The sequence below is a fragment of the Gorilla gorilla genome, chromosome 8, assembly GCF_029281585.2.
Source record: "Gorilla gorilla gorilla isolate KB3781 chromosome 8, NHGRI_mGorGor1-v2.1_pri, whole genome shotgun sequence".
Classification (NCBI taxonomy): domain Eukaryota; kingdom Metazoa; phylum Chordata; class Mammalia; order Primates; family Hominidae; genus Gorilla; species Gorilla gorilla.
The window spans coordinates 103968542-103993795 of NC_073232.2; the positions used below are offsets into that span (position 1 = coordinate 103968542).

General features: G+C 42.0%; 1 protein-coding gene across 5 annotated transcripts in view; it reads right to left on the minus strand.

Annotated features, from left to right (window-relative positions):
- Positions 1–214: 214 nt before the first annotated feature.
- The window catches only part of PPP1R3C (protein phosphatase 1 regulatory subunit 3C), a 172829-nt gene continuing 147789 nt past the window's right edge, over positions 215–25254 (minus strand). For 4 of the 5 annotated variants that reach the window (XM_055352472.2, XM_055352471.2, XM_063710323.1 and 1 more), the window contains one exon: positions 215–2639. In XM_055352472.2, coding sequence (XP_055208447.2) covers positions 1700–2638 — 939 coding nt within the window. In that variant the 5' untranslated portion in view covers position 2639 and the 3' untranslated portion in view covers positions 215–1699. Of the gene's footprint in view, positions 2640–4723; positions 5319–25254 lie in introns of those variants that run through there. The other variant, XM_004049788.4, reaches the window with a different exon arrangement.

Consider the following 25254-nt stretch of genomic DNA (forward strand, 5'->3'; position numbering starts at 1 on the left):
CAACAGCTCAAGTTATTGCCCCTGCTCTCCAGCCCCAGTGGTCAGGTGGTAGGAAGTGTGCTCACTAATGAGACTGGGGCCTTGTGAATATCCTCAGATGGATCCATGTCTTGGTCCATACTAACTCTGCTCAGTTGTTCCTAAACGAAAAATGAGAATGTCAGTTGAGTTTCTTATTTGACTGTGGCTTCGAGAAAGAAAATATACTCAGGCCTTATATCAAACACATTTATTCTTAAAGCGAGAAGCTCATCAAGGATAGCTAGAGGAGAGTGAAATATTTACAGTAGAAAAGTATGGATGCTAGCCAAACTTCAAATTCTGTCACTGCAGAGTTATTCCGATAGTACTTTTCCACCATGGCACATCACACATGTTAAAATTAACTGCATTCTTGTAACACCTCTCAATGGTTGTGCACAATAATAGAAGCAACATTCTGGGACTCTTTTTCTTAAGATCCTACAGAATGAATTTATGCACACACAAAAACAAGTATAATACAAAACATTCAAAACAAGTCACATCCATTTTTTTAAAAAAAAGAAAACAGCAAGATGAAAATAGGCAAGGGATGGGTTGCTACTTCTATGTGCAAGGTACTGGATTCTTGCATTGAGAATCCTAGTGTTGGGCCTCACGTCAAACATCACATCAAAAAAGTGTGCAGAAAAATGAGTCACCTTCAATATGAAGGATGTGAGTTGTGTACACTGACAACGGTCTCAAAGATACAGCATTATTGCAGGAGGAATGCCTGTGTACAGAGTGGACCATCTTATGAGGCCAAAACTCATGAGTTACCAGATGACCATTCAGATATTTGGGTTAAACGATGACAGTTTTCTGGTTTAATCAAGGCACTTGCAAAGAGCTATCTTTGACACGACATGAAGTCCCTACGTGTTGTTAGCCATTAATGATGGCATGGTTTTTCTATACCAAGCATTCTATAACAAGAACCCAAGCCTGACAGTTTGATCACAAAGTCACTTATAACATCAGGACTACAAAGCCAGATTTGCTTAAACTTTCCCCAAATTATGATTTTTTTATAGATCACATCTGAACAGAAAGGCTTCACTTAAGATCTTGATTCTCCAGAGCTATAATTCATCTTCTTTCTCCAATACCACCCACATTCTTAAAGGTTATTTAGCTTTTCTCCACAAGGATACGTAGAATGGATCTTTTTCCCCTCCAGAAATAATTTCCCCAGGAAAGAATTGTAAAACAAACTTAAAAACACAAAATAACCTTACGTTTTTCCACCAACAATGATCAGACCTCCCACTCCTCTGACTTGAGCTTCAGAGCCCTTTGTGTATACTTTTCACACATTCCTCATACCATTAACACAGCTTTCCATCACCATCAGCCATCCTTCCTCAACTTTTCCTTGCCCAACATGAAAGCTAGTGGATTGAGAGGGAAGGAGGAAGGGAACTGAAAAAGTATTACCTTTATAAAAATAGTTTTCAACCTGTTACTTGATCCTCCAAAGCCAAATTGGGTAGCATCATCTGTACAGACCCCAACACTAAATTCTCAAGTGTCTTTCTTTTCCATAGCCAGGTCTCAAAAGCTCAAATCTAAACCTACTGATGGAGTAGCAAAGGCTTCCTAAAATTGAGCAATACAGACCTAGGATTGCATGGGGGAATATGACAAGTCAAGACCAGTTACATTGTTGCTTAATTCATCGATAAGAGGCCAAGTTCTCCATTCTCTCCCAGCTCTGCCACTCTGGGAAGAGCCCACTAGCCAGCCTCGGACTGCCAAAGATTGTTGACTCTAACTCTGTCTTAGGAGATGTCTGGTGGAATGCACAGTCCTGGGGTGCCATCTGTGTCTGCACCCCATCAGGCTTCCATTGAACATGAACAATTCTATAATTCTGACCATCATTGTTGTCCCAAAAGACTTGCCCATTAGCATGGTAAGAAATGCAGAACTCAATTTTCTGCTCAGTTGGAATGACAGGGGGTAAGTCAACGGCAAATGAGAAGGTATCACTATCTGTGCCACCATACACATTTTTCATATAGACACAGTCTACGTCAGTGTAGTTTTTCCAAGAATCGAAAGTGATACGGATCTGAACTTTCTTCTCAAAACTCACATTTTTGACTTTAACAGTCCCTGTCACTGTTCGCTCTTGCAATGAGCAGTTCTCCAGACAGACAAAGTTCTTCTGAAAGTGGCTCCGGAAACTTAAGTAATCGGTTGAAGGCTGAGGGAAATCTAAAATCAAGTTTTTCTCCTCGTGGTGTTTTAAGGCAGAGGAGATATCATTAAGGTCCAAGAGATCAAACTGGAGATCCCATGCTGGTTCTTCTGGGAGGTCGGAGAAGACATGGATCGCAGTGAGAGAGAGGCCCTTGGAGTCAGCAAACACAACGCGCTTCTTGGCTTGGTTGTGTGAGCACTTCCAGTCATTCTGTGATTTGGCTTCGTGTTTTATGTTGAGACATGATTTCAGGGGCTTTAATTTATTCACAAAATGTCTTCGTTGAAATTCATCGTAAGGGCCCAGGAAACTCTTCACAGGTGGTGAATGTGCCAAGCAAAGCCTCATGGCCACATCCACGGGCATGACCGAACTTGTCAAAGGACGTGGATCTAAAACCTGGATCATTCTGGAATGCAAAAGGAAGAGGGATTATCACCTGGATCGGAAATGCTCTTCCCCAGTGCCAAATACATATGTACTATTTTTGTGCTGACTGAATTATAGCCAGCGCACTAGATATCAGGCAGGTGCTATCATATGTAGTAAAAGAGAACAGTATTAAGTGATCAGATCTTCTATGTCTACCTCTACCCTTGGCCGGCTAAAGGCTGTTAATTGCTTAAAACACTTAGAGGGTGATGGGGGTCTCAGTTTCCCCATCTGAGAAATAAAAGGGTTCGATTTGATTATCTCCAAGGCAGCCTTGAGAACTGTGTGCTCTGTTCTGGACCAGTGGTCCTCAAACCTGTCTGGTCACTATGTGTAGGGAATTCATTTTCTTTCTTTCTTGTCTTTCCTCCTTCCCTCCTTCCCTCCTTCCTTCCTTTCTTCCTTTCTTTCTTTCTTTCTCTCTCTCTTTCTTCTTTCTTTCCAATTCCTGGGACTCAGAACTACTGAGGCAGAACTTCTGGGGCTAGGGCCAAGGGATGGGTATGTTCTTAAAGCTTCCCAGGTGATTCTAATGACCAGACAGGTTCAGGAGCCACAGTTCCAGACCCTCTGCTCCCTCTGGCTACGTTGGCTTATTATGCTGCTAAATTGATTGACACTTCTCTGGTAAGGTAATTCACTTGAAAAAAAACAAAAATAACATGCAACAGTTTTGAGAGTGAGAAGGCTAGAGAAGAAGTCAAAGAATCATCTTTGCACTTTGATTATCATGCTCTTATTTTTCACAAATAACCACTGAAATACAAGCCAACAATTCATATGCACTTAAAAACTATATAATTGATAATTCACCTAAAGAGATGCCCATGACAAGTCCACATTTAAGTGGAAAAACTGATTACCTGAAAGTTGGAGTGTTTTAAAATATACATTTTATATATATAAACTTATAAATATTGAAAAACTCTATAGGAAATACACCTTTCCTAATAATTTATAATTATTATTTCTGGGTGATAGGATTATAGATTATCTATTTTCATTTTTGTTCTTTTTTGGCATTTTCTAATAGACATAAGTAGAAAGACAATAAAGCCATTTAAAGTTTTAAACACGACTATGCTCAGCAATATTAAACCAAGAAGCATCTATAAAGAAGACTTTTATCTGACCTTTAGCCCTCATCATATATTTCCAAGCTTATGGTATTAAGATTTTTTTCCCTATCTTAGCCTTACAAGTAAGAGGTGTGTGTATACTGTACACGACATTTCTCAGTCTGGCTTTAGTAACTCTCCTCACAGCAGCTCTAAACATGTATGCAAGTGGTCATTATCACAAAAGTGTGTAATAACACTCGCAGAATTTACTGTATTAGCTCTGGGGCTTTTCTGGGAGATCTGCAAACTTAGAACAAACAAATGAAAGCTAAAGCTATATTTGTGGGTCTAATAATAGTTAATAGGCAGGATTTTTAGAGAAGTCTGCTAAGCTATGTCTGGAGAAGCTATTTAAAGTAGTTTTATGGGAGGTTTTTTTTTTGTTTTTTTTTTTTTTACTTTTTTGCATTTATAGAAAGACAGTTTTAGTTTGGGTGATTTCCTTGGAACTTTAAGTCCTGGACAAGAGTTAAAAGTAATCGTTTGCTCAAACTCTTGAGATTTTGCTATGGCAAACTGTGATAAGAAGGACGAATGAATGCAAACGTCGTCCTGTAATTTTTTTCCTCCAAGCTAAACCACCTAACCAGCAATGTCAGAGTGCTGTTCTCACCACTTCAGCTGCCCGAGTCTTGGGGACATTTGTGCAGGACCAAAAGAACAGCTGCATCCATGAGAAAATCCTAACTCAAGCTGATTCACGTTAAGATAATTTCTGCTTTAAGATGCTGATTACTAAAATAGGCTCTGCTTAAGAAACAGAGCCAAATTTCTACACCTCCAAGGCCTCTCGGTTGCCAGATTCAACTACGCAGTCAGTCCACTTGTCCTCCCCCTGGGGTGTCCCTTTCCAGAGATGATAGAACTGAAACGCCCCCCAACTTCCCCACAGCTGCGAGTTCCCCTGTGTTCCCAGCGCGCAGAGTTGCAACGAACCTACCTGGTGCAGCTCATTAGGCAGAGAGGCGGCGGACCGTAAAAGCCAGCACCCGCTGCCTGCACAAATTCGAACCGCAGCTCCAGGCCTTTCCCCCGCGGCGGTCGCTGGGAGAGACTGAGGGCCCGGCGCCTAGAGGCCGCTTATCTGCTCCCAAGCACGTGACCCGATCCCTGGGACCAATCGCCGGGCCTCGAGCCCCATGGCGCGACCAACCAGCGCCCAGCTGGGGCGCGAGCCCTCGCCCCGGGAACGTGATCGCCCCGCGGCCGGACGTGCAGAGAGCTAGCTGGGCATCCCGGGGAGGTTCTGGGACTCCGCGGCCAGCTGGAACCAGCTGCGTAACGGGAACCCTGGGCTAGGGGCCGGGCAGGCACGTACCGCATGCAGCGGACGCCGGCCAAGAGAGAGCGCAGCCAGCCTCGCCCAGGCGGGGCGCCAGTGCCTCAGGCTTGGGGCGGCTGTTACTTGGGAATAGCTTTGTGGGTCACTGCGGGTGAATCTGCACACAGAAGATGTGGCTCAAACCGAATATGTATCGCATTTGAAATGTTTATATCGTTCATTACCCGGTGTATCCGCATTTCTCCCTCACCTTAGCCTGCGCGATCCCAAACTGGCTGCATGCTTTTCGATTAGTATGAGTTCACAGATGCACCACACAGTAGACAGCTGCCGGGAATTACCAACTTATCTAACAAATGTTGTTAGGAAAGCATACGAGCCCCATAAAACACCAAGGTGGTATTTAATTAAAAGATACTGTATTTCTGTCTATTCTTCAATTTTCTCCCCTGCGGGGAACACTAAAGCCGGAAGTGAAATGACCCTTTTCACACATACAGCCGGTCAAGAGGCAGCAGTCAACCCAAACCCCTTACTCAATTCTGACGTCCTTTGGCAGTGGTGTGGAAATCAAAATGTTAAAATAAAATTTAAAAAATCACACCGTATGTTTCATGGGCCTTCTGAGCCACTCACTTTCGCTGAGGTTTCATTATTTTGATTAGTTTGAGGAATTTTTAGACCATCATTTACAACTGTAAAATTAAATGTCTAAGTCAAGTCTAAATTATTTTTATAAAACCCACGTCCTAGTTTTGCTCCCCTAATTGAGCTAACCATTAGTCAATTAAAATATACAAAAATTCCTATGTCTTTTAAACAACTGTCAAACAGTGGAATTGTTAAAATTATTAGAGTGAAGAAAAAAATCACACTGAATATCACTGGGAAAGGGACTTCATGCCTGGGTTTTATTTTTGAAATGAAATATCTAACTAATGGCAGGTCTTCTAGCCCCTTTAGCTCAACCAAAACTAGCTGGAAGGTCTTTGGATTGACACTTACTAGCTACACGAATCTAGGCAAGTTCTAACCTCAGTTTCCTCATGTGTAAAACGGAGATAGTAACGTTCTGAGGATGAAGTAAGATGGTGCCAATGAACAGACTCAGCACGATGCCCAGTGCCTGTGTTCCACCCGGGCTAGTTCCCAAGTTTCTACTTGATCTCTCAGCTAGAGTTTTTACTCTATCACCTCAAGGCGCCTGGTGCCTGAGCTAAAATATTGAGAATAGCTGCTGCTTGTTGAGCCTTTACTCTGTGCCAAACACTATGTGCTATCAATTCAATCCTCACAACAACCCTATGTGATATGTCCAATTATTAATCCCATTTTAGAGAAAAGAAAACGGAGACACTGAGTGGTCAGGAAACCTGCCCAGTGGATCACTTGAGGCCAGGAGTTCAAGACCAGCCTGGCCAATATGGTGAAACCCTATCTCTACTAAAAATACAAAAATTAGCCGGGCATGGTGGTGCACACCTGTACTCTCAGCTACTCTGGAGGCTGAGGCAGGAGAATCACTTGAACCCGGGAGGCGGAGGTTGCAGTGAGCTGAGATTGCACCACTGCACTCCAGCCTGGGCAACAGAGTGAGACTCTATCTCGGAAAAAAAAAACACACACACACACACAAAAACCTGCCCAGGATCTCACAGGTAGAGCAGGGATTAGAGCCTGGCTGATACCAGAGCAATAACCGCTGCACCATATTGTGTTATTTTAATGACCCATCAATGGTTAGAATTATGGAGGTAGAAGGAAGTGATAGGCATCAAACTCTTTATTTCACAGATGAGGAACTGAAAGCTTAGACAGGTCAAGCTGCTTGCCAGGGGCTGGCTAGGTCTGAGCCAAAACTAGAACCCTGGGTATTCTTTTCCTCTACCCATGATTATATGTTGAGCTAAATAGTAAATATTACCAGTTAAAACTATGAAGAAACATGAATAACAATTTATGATGATCGCATTTTGAGGGAAAGATATCCATGCATAGAAAACAGAATGTGCTCTACAGAAACGTGAACAGTTCATTTTGGAATGGTGAGATTATGAGTGATTAAAAATGGCTTCGTTGTTTTGCTGCTCTGTCGTTTTTCTTAATTTTTCTACAATGAACATACACGACTTAATTAAGGAATAATTTTTCAAGGGCGTTAAAACTCTGGGATTCAACTAACACATATAGCGTACTGCTAGGTGCCAAGAACTGTGGTGGAAATTTTCACATGCTTGTGCCATTTACTCACACCACCCTTTCAGCCTGTTCCATTCATACAGCTTTCTCTCCTGCCCCCTGGTGTTGACTAATGCCATAGAAGTCACTCTCCCTTTCAGCTCCTTCGAATGGAAGATTCAGGGAGACCATGCTTTCTCCTAAAAGGACTCAACACTCACTCAATAAACCTCTAAACTGGATGATCCAGGCTTTTCACTTCTGTCTCCTTCCCAGCTTTTACTCCCCTTCATTATTGGATGAGAGAAACTAGGATGGAATCAGTGTTCTTAGTTGTAGGTTGCACCAATGAAGACAGAGTAGAAAGGAATCGTGGGGAGTTGTACTATTATTCGTAGGATTTCTCCCACTGTGGTTTGGCAGCATCTAAACATTGCTTGGTCCTACCCATCTTAACAATCAATCTATCAGCAGGAAATTATTGAGCTATGCAGTATTTCCAGCTCCATGCCAGGGGTTACAAAGTCTCAGCAGTCATAATCCTTTGACCTTGAGGAGTTTACAATCATTATTACAGAAAAACAAATTCATAGACTACCCAGCGGACATTTTAAGAAGCTACTAAGCAAGGAGCTGATAATTGTGGGGCTTACACAAGTGGGTCTCTTACAGCATTCATTCAACACGTTGCCTGAGAGCTGCCTTTGGAAAAACACCCTGGGGGGTTGCCAAGTTGCCAACTCATTTTCTTCAAGCTTGTCTTTTTTCAGTGCCTAATCAAGAAAGTACTTGAGAATTCAGCCTCATAGTTATTAATATAAAAATGTCAGTACTTTAACCACAGTTAGTGGTAACTGAGAGAAACCTCATAAGTGATCTTGAAGATCACTTACGAAGTTTCAGTGAAACAGTCAGGGAAGTTGAGAACTGTTTTTTTTTTTTTTTTAAATTATTATTAAAAGGAGCAGATTTTGCATTTTGGAGAACAAAAAAGGTGCCAATTCATTTGTCTCAGTTAATAGTAAGCGCTCTTCGTACACTATTTTCTTCTTCCTTCTTTAGCTACATTCAACAGGAACTCCAATATTAAGTAAAAGGATACAACCTGAAAAACATATAGTGCTTACTTTGGGCTCGGCACTGTTTTAAGCACTTAGAAATATTAACTCATGTAATCTTTATAAGAATCCGGTGAGGTAGAAACCCATTTCACAGATGAGGAACATGAAGACATCGAAGGGCCAATTGTCCAAGATCACACAGCTAGTAGGTGACAGGATCAGGTTTCAAGCCCCTCTAGAATCCACGCTCCTAGTGTGTGAGTTGCTCTGAAAAAGACAAGCACCACACTGGTAGCTACCAAGACCAAAAAGCAGCTCTGAAGGCCAGAGAGATCCTGAAAGGAGAAGGCTCGCTGTGGAATATCTGTGGAAGCTTCAAGGAGGTAGCGGGAATTGGGAAGGCCAGGAAAATGGGAAGAACTTAAATATGATGTGCTATCATCTTTAGGGCATTTAGATGACTAGAATACAACTTTGTGGCTCAGCAAATGAGAGAGCAAATAAGATCACCATTGAAACGGTGCCAGCCACCCATCGTTCCACTCAAAGGGCATATTCCCAGAGGCAAGTAAGGACTAACAAATCTGCTTGTTGCCAAGTAGACTATGCTACTAGCCATTCCGTTTGCACTAAAGGGATTTTCAAGTATAATTTTCACTACTGGAAATTTTTTAGTTTTTACCTCAAACCCCATTTGTAAAATAGTCCAGTAAGAGCAGACAATGGTCTAGGTGTGGTGGAAAAGCGTAATTGTTAGCAAAATAAGGGGTTAAAGAAAGTGCAGGCCTGGGTGAGGTGGCTCACACCTGTAATCCCAGCACTTGGGAGGCCAACGTGGGCAGATCATTTGAGGTCAGGAGTTCAAGACCAGCCTGGCCAACATAGTCAAACCCCTTCTCTACTAAAAAATTTAAAAAATTAGCTGGGAGTGGTTGTGGGCGCCTGTAATCCCAGCTACTCGGGAGGCTGAGGCATGAGAATCACTTGAAACCAGGAGGCGGAGGTTGCAGTGAACCGAGATCGCGCTACTGCACTCCAGCCTGGGTGACAGAGTGAGACTCCCTCTCAAAAAAAAAAAGAAAAGAAAGTGCAGGATGCCGCCTGAAACATGTAGGTATCTCAGGTGAGGTGAGGAAAAGGAGAGGGGAGGGCAGATGAAAAAAAAGAATGATATAACTGTATCAGGTTGACTTAGTGGCAAATGGATCATGTGAATATTACACACATTTGCTACACATGCTTCATGACTTTAGAGAAAGGAGAGGCCTCTGGGGGTCAGGATGGCCAAAGAGGACCAGGACTTATTGAGTAACTACAAGGAGAAGAATTTGGCTAAAGGTGAGGATTCTGGCTGGGGAGCAAGAGGAGGAGAGGTCAAAGGAGAGAGGTTTTTTTTCTAGACAGACTGTCACCTGTTGCCTAGTCTGGAGTACAGCGGCACTATCTCGAACCTCCACCTCCCAGATTCAAGTGATTCTCCTGCCTCAGCTTCCCAAGTAGCTGGGATGACAGGCATGCGCCATGACGCCCGGCTAATTTTTGTATTTTTAGTAGAGACGGGGTTTCACCGTGTTGGCCAGACTGGTCTCCAACTCCTGGCCTCAAGTGATCTGTCCACATTGGCCTCCCAAAGTGCTAGGATTAATATAGGCTTGAGCCACTGTGCCAGGCCAAGAGAGAGAATCTTAAGTGTAAAAATTTTTTAAAATCTGCTGGATTATCATGAACAAAATTAGAGATCTAAGTACTACAAAATGAAATAAGCAGAGAATAAAATAACAATCTGACTGTGGGGGAGGTACCATCCTTTTGTGTCGATAGTTCCATCAAGTTGCCACAGTTTCTCTGTATTCATCGAAAGATTAGGGTGAATAAACATGTAAGTTAGAAATAATCCATGCAGAAATTATTAAAACACCTACTGAAGGGCATTTTAAAAGGCTTTAATGTGAGTGTATGGAAGATGGGAAAGGGATGACTTGTTCAGGGGGAGAATTAGAAACTAGCCAAAATGTACGAAAATTCATAGGAGACTTCAACATCAGAAAAATCAAAATAAGAAGAAAAAGTATTTTTGAAAAGAAAAACGAGGAGATACTAGCCCTGTCAGCTTAAATTTGTTATAAAGTTAAAGTTTAAAAAATAAACGTGCATGTAAAGAAACAGATCAGTGAGATGAAAGAGTTCATAAAATAGACTACTTACATATCAGAATTTTATATATATGATACAGTGGGTAATTCTCATAAGAGGCGCTGAAGAACAGCTTATTCAATAAAAGGGCAGCTGGCTAGACATATAGGGTGGGGTGGGAGGATTGAGAGGATGTATGGAAGAAATTATTTTATTCACACCTCTGTGGAGGGGGACTACTGTGCTTTGATGGCACAGCAACATGTATGAATAAAGCATCTCAAGAGGGAATTCTGCAAAAGGATGGCTGGCCTGGTTCAACTGCCCTGCACGCTGTAATTTGGGTGACTTAGAGAGTTTTCTTTTCTTTTTTTTTTTTTAGACAGTCTCGCTCTGTCGCCCAGGCTGGAGTGCAGTGACGCGATCTCGACTCACTGCAAGATCCGCCTCCTGGGTTCATGCCATTCTCCTGCCTCAGCCTCCCGAGTAGCTGGGACTACAGGTGCCCGCCACCACGCCTGGCTAATTTTTTTGTATTTTTAGTAGAGGCAGGGTTTCACCATGTTAGCCAGGATGGTCTCCATCTCCTGATCTCGTGATCTGCCCGCCTTGGCCTGCCAAAGTGCTGGGATTACAGGCGTGAGCCACCATGCCTAGCCGAGAGTTTTCTTTTTAATTTAGGACTTACGGGATAGAGAAAAGTACTGGGGCAATCACTCAGTGAGAAAAAACTCACTGAGACAATGTATTAAATATACTCTTTTCTTTTTTTTTTTTTTTTTTTTTGTTTTGGAGACGGAGTCTCACTCTGTCTCCCAGGCTGGAGTGCAGTGATGTGATCTCGGCTCACTAGAACCTCCGCCTCCTGGGTTCAAGCGATTCTCGTCCCTCAGCTTCCAGAGTAGCTAGGATTACAGGTGTGTGCAACCACACCCAGCTAATTTTTCTATTTTTAGAGGAGATGGGGTTTCACCACGTTAGCCAGGCTGATCTCAAACTCCTGACCTTAAGTGATCTGCCTGCCTTGTCCTCCCAAAGTGCTGGGATTACAGGTGTGAGCCACCACGCCCAGCCTAATGTATACTCTTAAGTACACATTCTTTCCTATCTCAAGTTCCTCCTTTCTAAGAAGCAGGAGAAAACTCTTCATGGGTACAGCTGATGGGATGTGTCAGCACTGGGTGGGCCTGGATGCTTTGTGTGTGTTCTCATTGCTCTATTTGGGCAGGGATGTGCACCTCTAGTTTTTTTTAACTAAATCTTTATATCCTGACTTTGCAATCTGTATTTTTACTTGAAAATCCAATAGCCTATGAGATGCAGAGGCTCTCTGCCTACCTAGGCCACTATTTACTCACCAGATTGATATTGTCCTGAGTAGTCTATTTTTTAGCTCTGTATCTGGTTTCTGGACTCAGCTGTGAACTTAGCTATTGGAGGGGTTTTGAAGACCCTTTGGCAGAGGAGTCCAGACTGAAAACAAGTCCCCCATTTGTAAGGTACCATAACACTTTCTTTCTCATATGACAAAATTAAACCTCTCCTCGTCTACGAGTCCACTCCCCTCACACACACACACAAACATATCACATCAACTTTTTCCTAACTCTGGACATAACTGTTAATAACTACTCGCTCCACAAGATGTTCAGAACTCTTTGTTCCTTTCTTTTAAACCAGAATGCTGTATTTTCTCCTTTAACCATGAAGAGAAAAAGCAGATCTGGTCGAAGTCAGAGCTTTGTGTCTATCAGAGAGCTGTTTCTGTTTAGCTGCTAAATGGCTGGTAAGTGGTTGAAAGTTCCAACTGGGGAAAGTTGGAGAGGACTAACAATTTTCCAGATCCTACTGAGTCAACTATTTTTACTAGGGCTTTAATATTTTGTCTGAAGTGTAGTAAATTCTCTAGAATGTTAGCCACAGTTTTAAAAACACATTTTTTGAGGTCAGGGGTGCATGTGCAGGTTTATTATGTAGGTAAACTCATGTCACAGGGAGTTGTTAGACAGATTATTCCATCACCCAGGTATTAAGCCTAGTACCCATTAGTTATTTTTCCTGATCCTCTCCCTCCTCCCACCCTCCACCCTCTGGTAGGCCCCAGTGTCTGTTGTTCCCCTCTATGTGTCCATGAAAAACACATTTTAAAGCCAACTTTCTCCAAGTCTTATTGCTGTCTATTAGCAAGGTATTAATTTTTTAAATGAACAACTATTAAACTCTTAAGTTGCTTAGTAAAACTGGCAATTATTTGAGAGCCACTGATAAGAAGACAAGAAACTTCAAAATGCTGTTACTTCCCCTGTCAAAAAAAAAAAAAAAAAAAACTTCCAATAATCAAAAGTGATGATGTTGAGCAAAAAAGCATTAGGTCTTGCTTTCCTATACACATTGTTGAGTTTTCTTTGTTACAGAAATTTGGAGCTCAAACCACTGGTGATTAAAATAAATTTTTCTTTCTGAAGAAAGAAGAAAGAAAATTAATGTTAAGAACAAACTATGAATCTACCACTGCTCAATCCTTTTACATATTTTATGATATAATCACCGCTACAATATGACTACAATCTAATGGTTTTTTTTTAAGTTAAATGCTATTAAATTAAAAAGAAGACGGGCCAGGTGCGGTGGCTCATGCCTGTAATCCCAGCACTTTGGAAGTCGGAGGCAGGTGGATCACCTGAGGTCAGGAGTTCGAGACCAGCATGGCCAACATGGTGAAACCCCGTCTCTACTAAAAATACAAAAATTAGCCAGGCATGGTGGCAGGTGCCTGTAATCCCAGCTACTCAGGAGGCTAAGACAGCAGAATTGCTTGAACCCAGAAGGCGGAGGTTGCAGTGAGCCGTGATCATTCCATTGCACTCCAGCCTGGGGGACAAGAGCGGGACTTCATATCAAAAAAAAAAAAAAAGAAGAAGATGAAGAAGAACAGAGGACTATTGCTTAAAACAGGGCAAAAGATAATTAGGTATCACTTTATCTTATCTTGCTTCTACTCTGTCCCACCCCCAAATTCAAAGTTTTAATGCTATTTACAAAATTTAGTCTTCTTCATAGTTGATACTGGAAGAAGTTATTATTTTGCAAACTACAAACAGAAATGCAAGATCCAATTGGTCAAAATCACAGTGGCAACACGTGAGCAATAACATTTTACACGTGATTACCTCTTTCAACTTTACAATTGCCTTCATAGCCTTTATTTAATCTTCATTAAAACTCTGTGAAGCCACTCCTCTGATTTCATCTTACAAAAGGGGAAACTGAGACCTGATAAGGCTGAATGACTACAGAAGGTTCACAATTATTCAGTAATTGGGTCAGGCTTCCAAGCCAGGACCTAACCTCATGTGTATACCTTATCTGAGTAGTTAGTTACCTGCTTCATTCACAGATATTAAGGTAGGATCTAAGCATGAACATCTTGTTGGACACTTCTGTCTTCTTCACCTCCATATTTACTCAATCACCAAGTCCTACCTGCTTTGACCTTCTTACTACTTCCGAAAATCGATGTCCCCTTCTCCACTCCCTTGTCACTCATCATCCCTCACTTGAATTGTAATAGCCTTCGAACCAGCTTTTCCCAGTCTATCTTGTGTCATTCAGGTGCATGTTTCTCACAACCAACAAAGTGTCTAAAATGTAGTTCTGACCACAGAATCTTACTATGGCTGCCCATAATCTCAATCTACTAAAAATAAACAACTGAAACAAACTGCTGACATTCATAGTCCTCCAGAATCTCTGCCTGTCTCACCGACTTCATTTTCATTTGTCATTCCCTATCTCTACTTGTACTCACAAAGTGCCCATCCCACCTGGAGCATCCTCTCTCCATTCGCCTTTGCTTGACTAATGCCCAGTCCTTCTCTGAGGCTCAGCTCAGATGTCACCTGCCCAGGATGCCTTTCATGCCCTCCCTCCACCAACTCAGGGACTTTCCTCTGTCTTTTCCATAAGACCTTGTGACTATTTTTATCATTTCATTTACCATCTACTTTTATAAAAATCTGGTTTGTATTTATCTCCTCCATTCGACTGTAAGCTCCCTGAGGGTAAGGGCAATGTCTTATTCATCTGTGTTTCTCCAACACTGGGCACAATACCCAGCACAAACAACACATGCCTGTTGGGTAAATTGTATATATTAGTTATGAAAAATACTTGCTGGTTTCAGAATCCTGCACAGAAATTGAGAAGATGATGTTGAAACGATGTGAAATGATGTGATGTGAAATGAATGTGGTGAATCAGCAGGTGACAAGACCATGAACTGTCAAAAGATGCTTTCAGAAACAGTCTAAAGAGGAGTATTGACAAAAACTCTAAATAAGGAGAGTGTACTATTAAGTTGGCAGTCGGGGGAAATGTTATTTCAAAAGTACCACAGAGCAGTGCCAACCAAACCACCCAATGCCCCAGACTCAGGAACCTCAGCAAAAGCACAAGTTGTCCTAGGACATGACAGATTTGTTTTCAGATCATAAGTCAAACACCAGGACCAGGAATGATGGAGACTTGGGTTTTTTTAAGGGATAACTCATCAGGAATTATTTTAATATATAAACCCATTTGTCATCCTTTGAGTCTTCTTTGCTACTTCTGGCTATTTTCCAACTTCCCCTTTTCCTTGTGGGCCTTCAAATACCTCTTCCTCCCCTGTTTTCCAATGTCTCCTTGCTTTCTGCCTCTCATGTTATTGCTTGTGGAAGATCACCACTGACATTAAAATTTCCTGGAAAATTCCACTGGCTAATGTACACTTCTAATTGTGGAAAGTACATGGGTCACCTAAGTCCCTCCCTTAATGTGCTATGTTCTCCTGTTTGTTTCCACTGTTCCATCTCCCTGGAAGTCCTTCACCTGGCCAAACCATATCCATCCTTCAAGGTCTGGCTCAAATGTCCAATGTTAAACATCCCCCAACCCTAAGACAGAGACAGAATGCCCTGCTCTTTATCTGTACTCCAGAGATGAATTTGCTTAGACAGCTAGGATAGCTTTTGTAGCACTCCATGTTTTTACTTGTTTATGCAACAATCTCCCCTATGAGACTATGCCCCACTGAGGACAGGCACCAAATATCATCCATCTCTGTATCCCTTATCCTTATCAACGCCTAGAAAATTGTAGACACTCAAAAATATTTCTTGATTCCCAAGCAAACTGGCCGAATAGGAACAGCTCCAGTCTGCAGCTACCAGCAAGACCTGCAGCCACCACAAGGAGGCGGGTGATTTCTGCATTTCCAGCTGAGGTGCCTGGCTCATCTCACTGGGACTGGTTAGACAGTGGGTGCAGCCCATGGAGGGCAAGCAGAAGCAGGATGGGGCGTTGCCTCACCCGGGAAGTGCAAGGGGTCAGGGAACTCCCTCCCATAGCCAAGGGAAGCCTTGAGGGACTGTGCTGTGAGGGACAAAGCTATCTGGCCCAGATACTACACTTTTCCCACTGTCTTCACAACCCACAGACCAGGAGATTCCCTCGGGTGCCTACACCACCAGGACCCTGGGTTTGAAGCACAAAGCCGGGTGACCGTTTGGGCAGACACCAACTTAGCTGCACGAGTTTTTTTTTCATACCCCAGTGGCACCTGGAATTCCAGCGAGACAGAACCATTCACTCCCCTGGAAAGGGGGCTGAAGCCAGGGAGCCAAGTGGTCTAGCTCAGCGGATCCCCTCCCCACCCCTCTCCCCACCCCATGGAGCCCAGCAAGCTAAGATCCACTGGCTTGAGATTCTTGCTGCCAGCACAGCAGTCTGAAGTCGACCTGGGATGCACAAGCTTGGTGCGGGGAGGGGTGTCTGTCATTACTAAGGCTTGAGTAGGAGGTTTTCCCCTCACAGTGTAAACAAAGCTACTGGGAAGTTCAAACTGGGTGGAGCCCACCACAGTGCTGCAAAGCCACTGTAGCCAGACTGCCCCTCTAGATTCCTTCTCTCTGGTCAGGGCATCTCTGAAAGAAAGCCAGCAGCCCCAGTCAGGGGCTTACAGATAAAACCCCCATCTCCCTGGGACAGAGCACCTGGGGGAAGGGGCGGCTGTGGGTGCAGCTTCAGCAGACTTAAATGTTCCTCCATGCTGGCTCTGAAGAGAGCATCAGATCTCCCAGCACAGTGCTTGAGCTCTGCTAAGGGACAGACTGCCTCCTCAAGTGGGTCCCTGACCCCCATGCCTCCTGACTGGGAGACACCTCCCAGCAGGAGTCGACAGACACCTCATAGAGGAGAGCTCTGGCTGGCATCTGGCAGATGCCTCTCTAGGACGAAGCTTCCAGAAGAAGGAACAGGCAGCAATCTTTGCTGTTCTGCAGCCTCCACTGCTGACACCCAGTCAAATAGGGTCTGGAGTGGACCTCCAGCAAACTCGAGCAGACCTGCAGCAGAAGGGCTTGACCGTTAGAAGGAAAACTAACAAACAGAAAGGAATAGCATCAACATCAACAAAAAGAATGTCCACACAAAAACCCCATCTGATAGTCACCAAAATCAAAGACAAAGGTAGACAAATTCACGAAAATAAGGAAAAACCAGTGCAAAAGGGCTGAAAATTCCAAAAATCAGGACACCTCTTCTCCTCCAATGGATCACACCTCCTCACCAGCAAGAGAACAAAACTGGATGGAGAATGAGTTTGATGAATTGACAGAAGTAGACTTCAGAAAGTGGGTAATAACAAACTCCTCCGAGCTAAAGGAGCATGTTCTAACCCAATGCAAAGAAGCTAAGAACCTTGATAAAAGGTTACAGGAACTACTAACTAGAATAGCCAGTTTAGAGAAGAACATAAATGATGGAGCTGAAAAACACAGCATGAGAACTTCATGAAGCATACACAATTATCAATAGCCGAATTGGCCAAGTGGAAGAAAGGATATCAGAGATTAAAGATCAACTTAATGAAATAAAGCGTGAAGACAAGATTAGAGAAAAAAGAATGAAAAGGAATGAACAAAGCCTCCAAGAAATATGGGACTATGTGAAAAGACCGAGCCTACATTTTATTGGTATACCTGAAAGTGACAAGGAGAATGGAACCAAGTTGGAAAACACTCTTCAGGTTATTATCCAGGAAAACTTCCCCAACCTAGCAAGACAGGCCAACATTCAAATTCAGGAAATACAGAGAACACCACAAAGATGATCCTTGAGAAGAGCAACCCCAAGACACATAATCATCAGATTCACCAAGGTTGAAATGAAGGAAAAAATATTAAGGGCAGCTAGAGAGAAAGGTCGGGTTACCCACAAAGGGAAGCCCATCAGACTAACAGTGGATATCTCTGCAGAAACCTATAAGTCAGAAAAGAGTGTGGGCCAACATTCAATATTTAAAAAAAAAAAAAAAAGAATTTTCAACCCAGAATTTCATATCCAGCCAAACTAAGCTTCACAAGCAAAGGAGAAATAAAACCCTTTACAGACAAGCAAATGCTGAGGGATTTTATCACCACCAGGCCTGCCTTACAAGAGCTCCTGAAGGAAAAACTAAATATGGAAAGGAAAAACCAGTACCAGCCACTGCAAAAACATACCAAAATGTAAAGACGATTGATACTATAAAGAAACTGCATCAACTAATTGGCAAAATAACCAGCTAGCATCATCATGACAGGATCAAAGTCACACATAACAGTATTAATCTTAAATGTGAATGGGCTAAATGCCACAATTAAAAGACAGACACTGGCAAATTGAATAAAGCACACCATCAGTGTGCTGTATTCAGGAGACCCATCTCTCATGCAAAGACATGCATAGGCTCAAAAGAAAGGGATGCAGGAAGATTTACCCAGCAAATGGAAAGCAAAAAAATACCAGGGATTGCAATCCTAGTCTCTAATAAAACAGACTTTAAACCAACCAACAAAGATCATAAAAGACAAAGAAGAGCATTACATAATGCTAAAGGGATCAGTGCAACAAGAAGAGCTAACTATTTAAATATATATGCACCCAATACAGGAGCACCCAGATTCATAAAGCAAGTTCTTAGAGACCTACAAAGAGACTTAGACTCCTGCACAATAATAGTGGGAGACTTTAACACCCCACTGTCAATATTAGACAGATCAATGAGACAGAAAATTAATAAGGATATTCAGGACTTGAACTCTTCTCTGGACCAAGTGGACCTAATAGACATCTACAGAACTCTCCACCCCAAATCAACAGAATATACATTTTTCTCAGCACTACACTGCACTTATTCTAAAATGGACCACATAATTGGAAGTAAAACACTCCTCAGCAAATGCAAAAGAATGGAAATCATAACAGTCTCACAGACCACGGTGCAATCAAATTAGAACTCAGGATTAAGAAACTCACTCAAAACCACAAAACTACATGGAAATTGAACAACCTGCTCCTGAATGACTACTGGGTAAATAATGAAATTAAGGCAGAAATAAATAAGTTCTTTGAAACCAGTGAGAACAAAGACACAACGTACCAGAATCTCAGGCACAGCTAAAGCAGTGGTGTTTAGAGGGAAATTTATAGCACTAAATGCGCACAAGAGAAAGCAGGAAAGTTCTAAAATCAATGCCCTAACATCACAATTAAATGAACTAGAGAAGCAAGAGCAAGCAAATTCAAAAGCTAGCAGAAGACAAGAAATAACTAAGATCAGAGCAGAACTGAAGGAGATAAAGACATGAAAAACCCTTCAAAAAATCAATGAATCCTGGAAATGCTTTTTTTGAAAAGATTAACAAAATAGACTGCTAGCCAGACTAATAAAGAAGAAAAGAGAGAATAATCAAATGGACATGATAAAAAATGATAAAGGGGATATCACCACCGATCCCCCAGAAATACAAACTACCATCAGAGACTACTATAAACACCTCTATGCAAATAAACTAGAAAATCTAGAAGAAATGGACAAATTTCTGGACACATACACCCTCCCAAGACTAAACCAGGAAGAAGTCGTACCTCTGAATAGACCAATAACAAGTTCTGAAATTGAGGCAGTACTTAATAGTCAACCAATCCAAAAAATCCCAGGACCAGATAGATTCACAGCCAAATTCTACCAAAGGTACAAAGAGGTGCTAGTACCATGCCTTCTGAAACTCTTCCAAGCAATAGAAAAAGAGGGACTCCTCCCTTACTCTTTTTATGAGGCCAACATCATCCTGATACCAAAATCTAGCAGAGACACAACAAAAAAAAGAAAATTTCAGTCCACTAATCCCTGAGGAACATCGATGTGAAAATCCTCAATAAAATACTGGCAAACAGAATCCAGCAGCACATCAAAAAGCTTATCCACCACAATCAAGTTGGCTTCATCCCTGGAATGCAGGGCTAGTTCAACATACACAAGTCAATAAACGTAAGCCATCACTTAAAAAGAACTGATGACAAAAACCACACAATTTTCTCAATACATATCGAAAAGGCCTTCGATAAAATTCAACACCCCACTCATGCTAAAAACTCTCAATAAACTAGGTATTGATGGAATGTTTCTCTTAATAAGAGCTATTTATGGCAAAGCCACAGCTAATATCATACTGAATGGGCAAAAGCTGGAAGCATTCCCTTTTGAAACTGACACAAGACAAGGATGCCCTCTCTCACTACTCCTATTCAACATATTATTGGAAATTTTGGCCAGGGCAGTCAGGCAAGAGAAAGAAAGGGCATTTAAATAGGAAGAGAGGAAGTCAAATTGTCTCTCTTTGCAGATGACATGATTATACATTTGGAAAACCCCATCATCTCAGCCCAGAATCTCCTTAAGCTGATATGCAACTTCAGCAAAGTCTCAGGATACAAAATCAATGTGCAAAAATCACAAGCATTCCTATACACCAAAAATAGACAAACAGCAAAATCATGAGTGAACTCCCATTCACAACTGCTACAAAGAGAATAAAACACCTAGCAATACAGCTTACAAAGGATGTGAAGGACCTCTTCAAGGAGAACTACAAATCACTTCTCAAGGAAAGAAGAGAGGACGCAAAGGGAAAAACATTCCATCCTCATGGATAGGAAGAATCAATATTGTGAAAATGGCCATACTGCCCAAAGTAATTTATAGATTCAATGCTATCCCCATCAAGCTACCATTGACTTTCTTCAAAGAATTAGAAAAAACTACTTTACATTTCATGTGGAACCAAAAAGAGCCTGTATAGCCAAGACAATCTAAGCAAAAAGAACAAAGCTGGAGGCATCACGCTACCTGACTTCAAACTATACTACAAGGCTACAGTAACCAAAACAGCTTGGTACTGGTACCAAAACAGATATATAGACCAATGGAACAGAACAGAGGCCTCAGAAATAACTCCACACATCTACAGCCATCTGAGCCTTGACAAACCTGACAAAAGCAAGCAATGGGGAAAGGATTCCCTATTTAATAAATGGTGTCAGGAAAACTGGCTGGCCATGTGCAAAAAACTAAAACTGGACCCCTTCCTTACACCTTATACAAAAATCAACTAAAGATGGATTAAATATTTAAACATAAGACCTAAAACCTTAGAAGAAAATCTAGGCAATACCATTCAGGACACAGGCATGGGCAAAGACTTCATGACTAAAACACCAAAAGCAATGGCAACAAAAGCCAAAATTGACAAATGGGATCTAATTAAACTAAAGAGCTTCTGCAGAGCAAAAGAAACTACCATCAGAGTGAACAGGCAACCCACAGAATGGGAGAGAAATTTTGCAATCTATCCATCTGACAAAGGGCTAATATCCAGAACCTACAGGGAACTTAAACAAATGTACAAGAAAAAAACAAACAAACCCATCAAAAAGTGGGTGAAAGATATGAACAGACACTTAGAAGACATTTATGCAGCTGACAAACATATGAAAAAAAGCTCATTATCACTGGTCATTAGAGAAATGCAAATCAAAACCACAATGAGATACCATCTCATGCCAGTTAGAATGGCAATCATTAAAAAGTCAGGAAACAATAGATGCTGGAGAGGATGTGGAGAAATAGGAATGCTTTTACACTGTTGGTGGGAGTGTGAATTAGTTCAAACATTGTGGAAGACAGTGTTGCGATTCCTCAAGGATCTAGAACTAGAAATACCATTTGACCCAGCAATCCCATTACTGGGTATATACCCAAAGGATTATAAATCATTCTACTATAAAGACACATGCACGCTTATGTTTATTGCAGCACTATTCACAACAGCAAAGACTTGGAACCAACTCAAATGTCCATCAACGATAGACTGGATAAAGCAAATGTGGCACATATATACCATGGAATACTATGCAGCCATAAAAAAGAATGAGTTCATGTCCTTTGCAGGGACATGGATAAAGCTGGAAACCATCATTCTCAGCAAACTAACGCAGGAACAGAAAACCAAACACTGTGTGTTCTCACTCATAAGTGGGAGCTGAACAATGAGAACATATGGGCACAGGGAGGTGACCATCACATACTGGGGCCTTCCAGGGGGTGGGGGGCAAGGGGAGGGATAGCATTAGGAGAAATACCTAATGTAGATGACGGGTTGATGGGTGCAGCAAACCACCATGGCACGTGTATACCTATGTAACAAACCTGCACATTCTGCACATGTATCCCAGAACTTAAATATAATTTTTAAAAAAATTATTGAACTCTCTTGCTTTATTTGCTCACTAAGGTGTCAAGTTCACTCCTAAAGTTAGGAAGACTGACTCTAATCAACGTTTGGTAGCATATAAGGAGAAATTTAAAGATTGGACTATATGAGTATTAGGTATTTAATTACTTAACAAATATTTATTGGTCTTCTACTACAAAGCCCACTGTTCTCAAGGCTGAGGATACTGTGGGAAAAAAAGACCACTGGGTCTTATGTTCTCAGGCTAACAGAGAAACTATGATTAATCCAATAATTATACAATTAATTATGATGCAACTTTCATAAGCATATCAAAAGATAACTAGAGGATGCCATGAGAACATGTGATGACCTAAACTGAGGGACGTTAAGGAAGGCTTCCTCAGTGAGTGAGTGATACGCAGACTAAAAGTAGAAGAAAGCAAGCATCCCTAGGTGAAGGGGGAAGTATGGGGAGACAAAAAGAAGCCGCATATTTGAAGTACATGACACCTTAGAGAAACTATACAAGGGCCTACTAGAGACTTCCAGTTGCCCCTCCAGATGCATTTGCCACACACTTACAACCTATTTTGTGCCTGTATGAACTATATTGATGGCCTTCCCTGCCTTCTAGCTTCTGGTTAGATTCTGTCAACAAGAGGCCCTGGCAAGAGAGCAGAGGGTAGGAGGAGAATGAAATCAAAGTATTTATTCTCCCAGCTTCCACCCTGACAGGTGGCTATGGTTGGCTTCACTCCTCTACCTATGGCCATGGCTTCTATCTGGCGGTCCTCTCTGTGGAGCTGCTCCATGGGCCCTGCAATGGCTCTCTCCACTTTTCCTACAGACTAAGAGGTAATAACAGCTCCCTGAGCTCTTACCCACAGGGGACTGCACCACCTCTTGTCAGTTTTCTCAGATCCTGTCCACACCCTTGTAATTACCCATTTTGATTATGCTATCTTCCTGCTAGAACGCTGACTGATACAAGGGCAAATAAGAAGCTAGATCATTCAGAAAGTTTTAAACTATTATAACGGCTTTAGATTTTTGCCCTGAATGCCATGGGAAACCACTGAAGGGGTTAAGCAGATGAGGTAGGTGATCAAGTTTGCATTTTTTTAAATGTACACTCTTTGGGTCATGTCTACACTAAAAGTCCAGACATTACACAATATATCCATGTAACACAACTGCATTGTATCCCCTAAATCTATAAAAAATTTTAAAATGCAAAAAAAAATCACTCTAAGAGCTTCTGTGTAGAGAAGAGATGGAAGAGGTGCAAGAGGAGAAAGGGAGTCTGGTTATGAGGCAATTAGAGTCACAAAGTTGGCAAATGATGAGCCACAGTGGAAAAATCTGAGGCTGGCTACAGAGGTGTGACACAGAACTAGGAGGGACAAGGGAGCAACAGAAGCCCAGCAAGATCTTCAACGTCATGCACATAAGACCACCGGGCTCTCTCCACTGTCTTCTTTGCCTCATGGAGTTTATATTGCCCAGCTGCAGTGACCTCCTCACCAATCGCAGTGACTGCCTCACCAATTGCAGTACACCTTGTGCCTGGGGTACACTATCTATCTGGAATGTTCTTCCTCTCACCCAAATCCTACCCATCCTCCAAGACTAGCTCAAAAGATAATAAGTAACCATAGCTAACAATTTCTGACAACTTACTATTTTCCAGATATTATGTTAGCATTAGCTCATATAATTGGCCTACCTATGAAGGAGGTACTGTCACTCACTCCATTTTACTGATGAGGAATTGGGCTCAGAGCTGTTAAGTGCTCATAATCACACCACACTGGGCTTGAACCCAGGCCTGGATACCTTCAAAACCCTGTGTTTGATCCTGACCTAACACTGCCCCTGAAATAGCAATAGTTAACTTTGTTGATGACTTACTAAGTGACAGGTATTAAGCACTCCCTCAAACTGTTTTATTTGATGCTGGTAACAACCCAATGAGATACGAAACAATTTAAATATCATCTTCAGAGTATGAAACTAAAGCAGAGAAAGTTAGAAACTAGCTCAAATGCCACCTCCTCAACAAAGTTTTGCCAGATTCCCCACACTCTTGAACACGATTCCTCCCTCCTCTGAAATCTGAGGCACTGCAATTCATCTCCAATAGCATCACCACCCTCTGCTTCATATCCTTGCTGCTTAGCCTGTATCATCTTTTTATTAAAAGGGCAATCTAAGTCTGACTCACCGTCAATTACCCCAAGCGCCTGTCCGTAGTTTCCCAACGGCCATTCCCTGACAATTACTTGCTTCAAGTAAGCACTTGCAGTATATTAATGAATGAACACTGGAATGCCTGCAATGTGCCATCAAGGGACTCAACTAGTGATGAGTCACAGAGTTCCCCTCAGTATTTGCTTAGACCACACCACTGGGCCCTCCAGCCAGGGCAGAGCCAGTTATCTCACAGCCACTAGACTTCTGGATCACATTCAACATTAACCGAGGCACTATGTACACTGCCTGAAGAGCAGAAAAAAGAAATTAAATTTCTATTTATTATAAGTAGCTCATTAGGTAGTAAAATAACCATAGTGGTGGAGAGTTGTAGGTTTTGGAAGCCGTTACACCCAGTCCTGCTCTTCACTGCTCCATAAGCTTGATCCCATTAGTGACTTAACTTACTTGAACTGCAGACTCCTCATCTATAAAATAAAAAACAATAAGAACCACCTGCTTGGGATTGTTAGGAGGATTAAGTGAGACAATACATGAAAAGCATCTATAACTAAGGTGCCTGGCAGTAAATGGTAGTGATAATTAAATATGAAAGTAGTATGTTCTGCATACTGCATTTAAGGGGTATCACTGGCAAACAGGAAATCTGAAAGAGGACAAGAGGATTGTTCCATACGCTGTCAAAGGAACTGGAGGAGTTTGGCCTATGACGTCTAGGAGAATGTACAAGACGTATCTTAATAGATCTGTAGAATTCACATGTGGAAGAGAAAGATGAATTCTGTGTGGCTCCTAGGCTGAACTAGAACCAGTGGATAAAGTGGTAAAGCCCAAATTTTGATTCACTATAAGGGAAGCCTTTCAAATGACTAGGCTGTCCAGTTGGACTGGAAAACTAGCAGGAGTTTGCTCATTGGACTTGCTCAGGCAAAGCCTGGAAGATACGTCAGAGATACTAAAGGCAGAAATGCTTTATGTGGGAGGTCAGCCTCAATGGCAAGGAAGT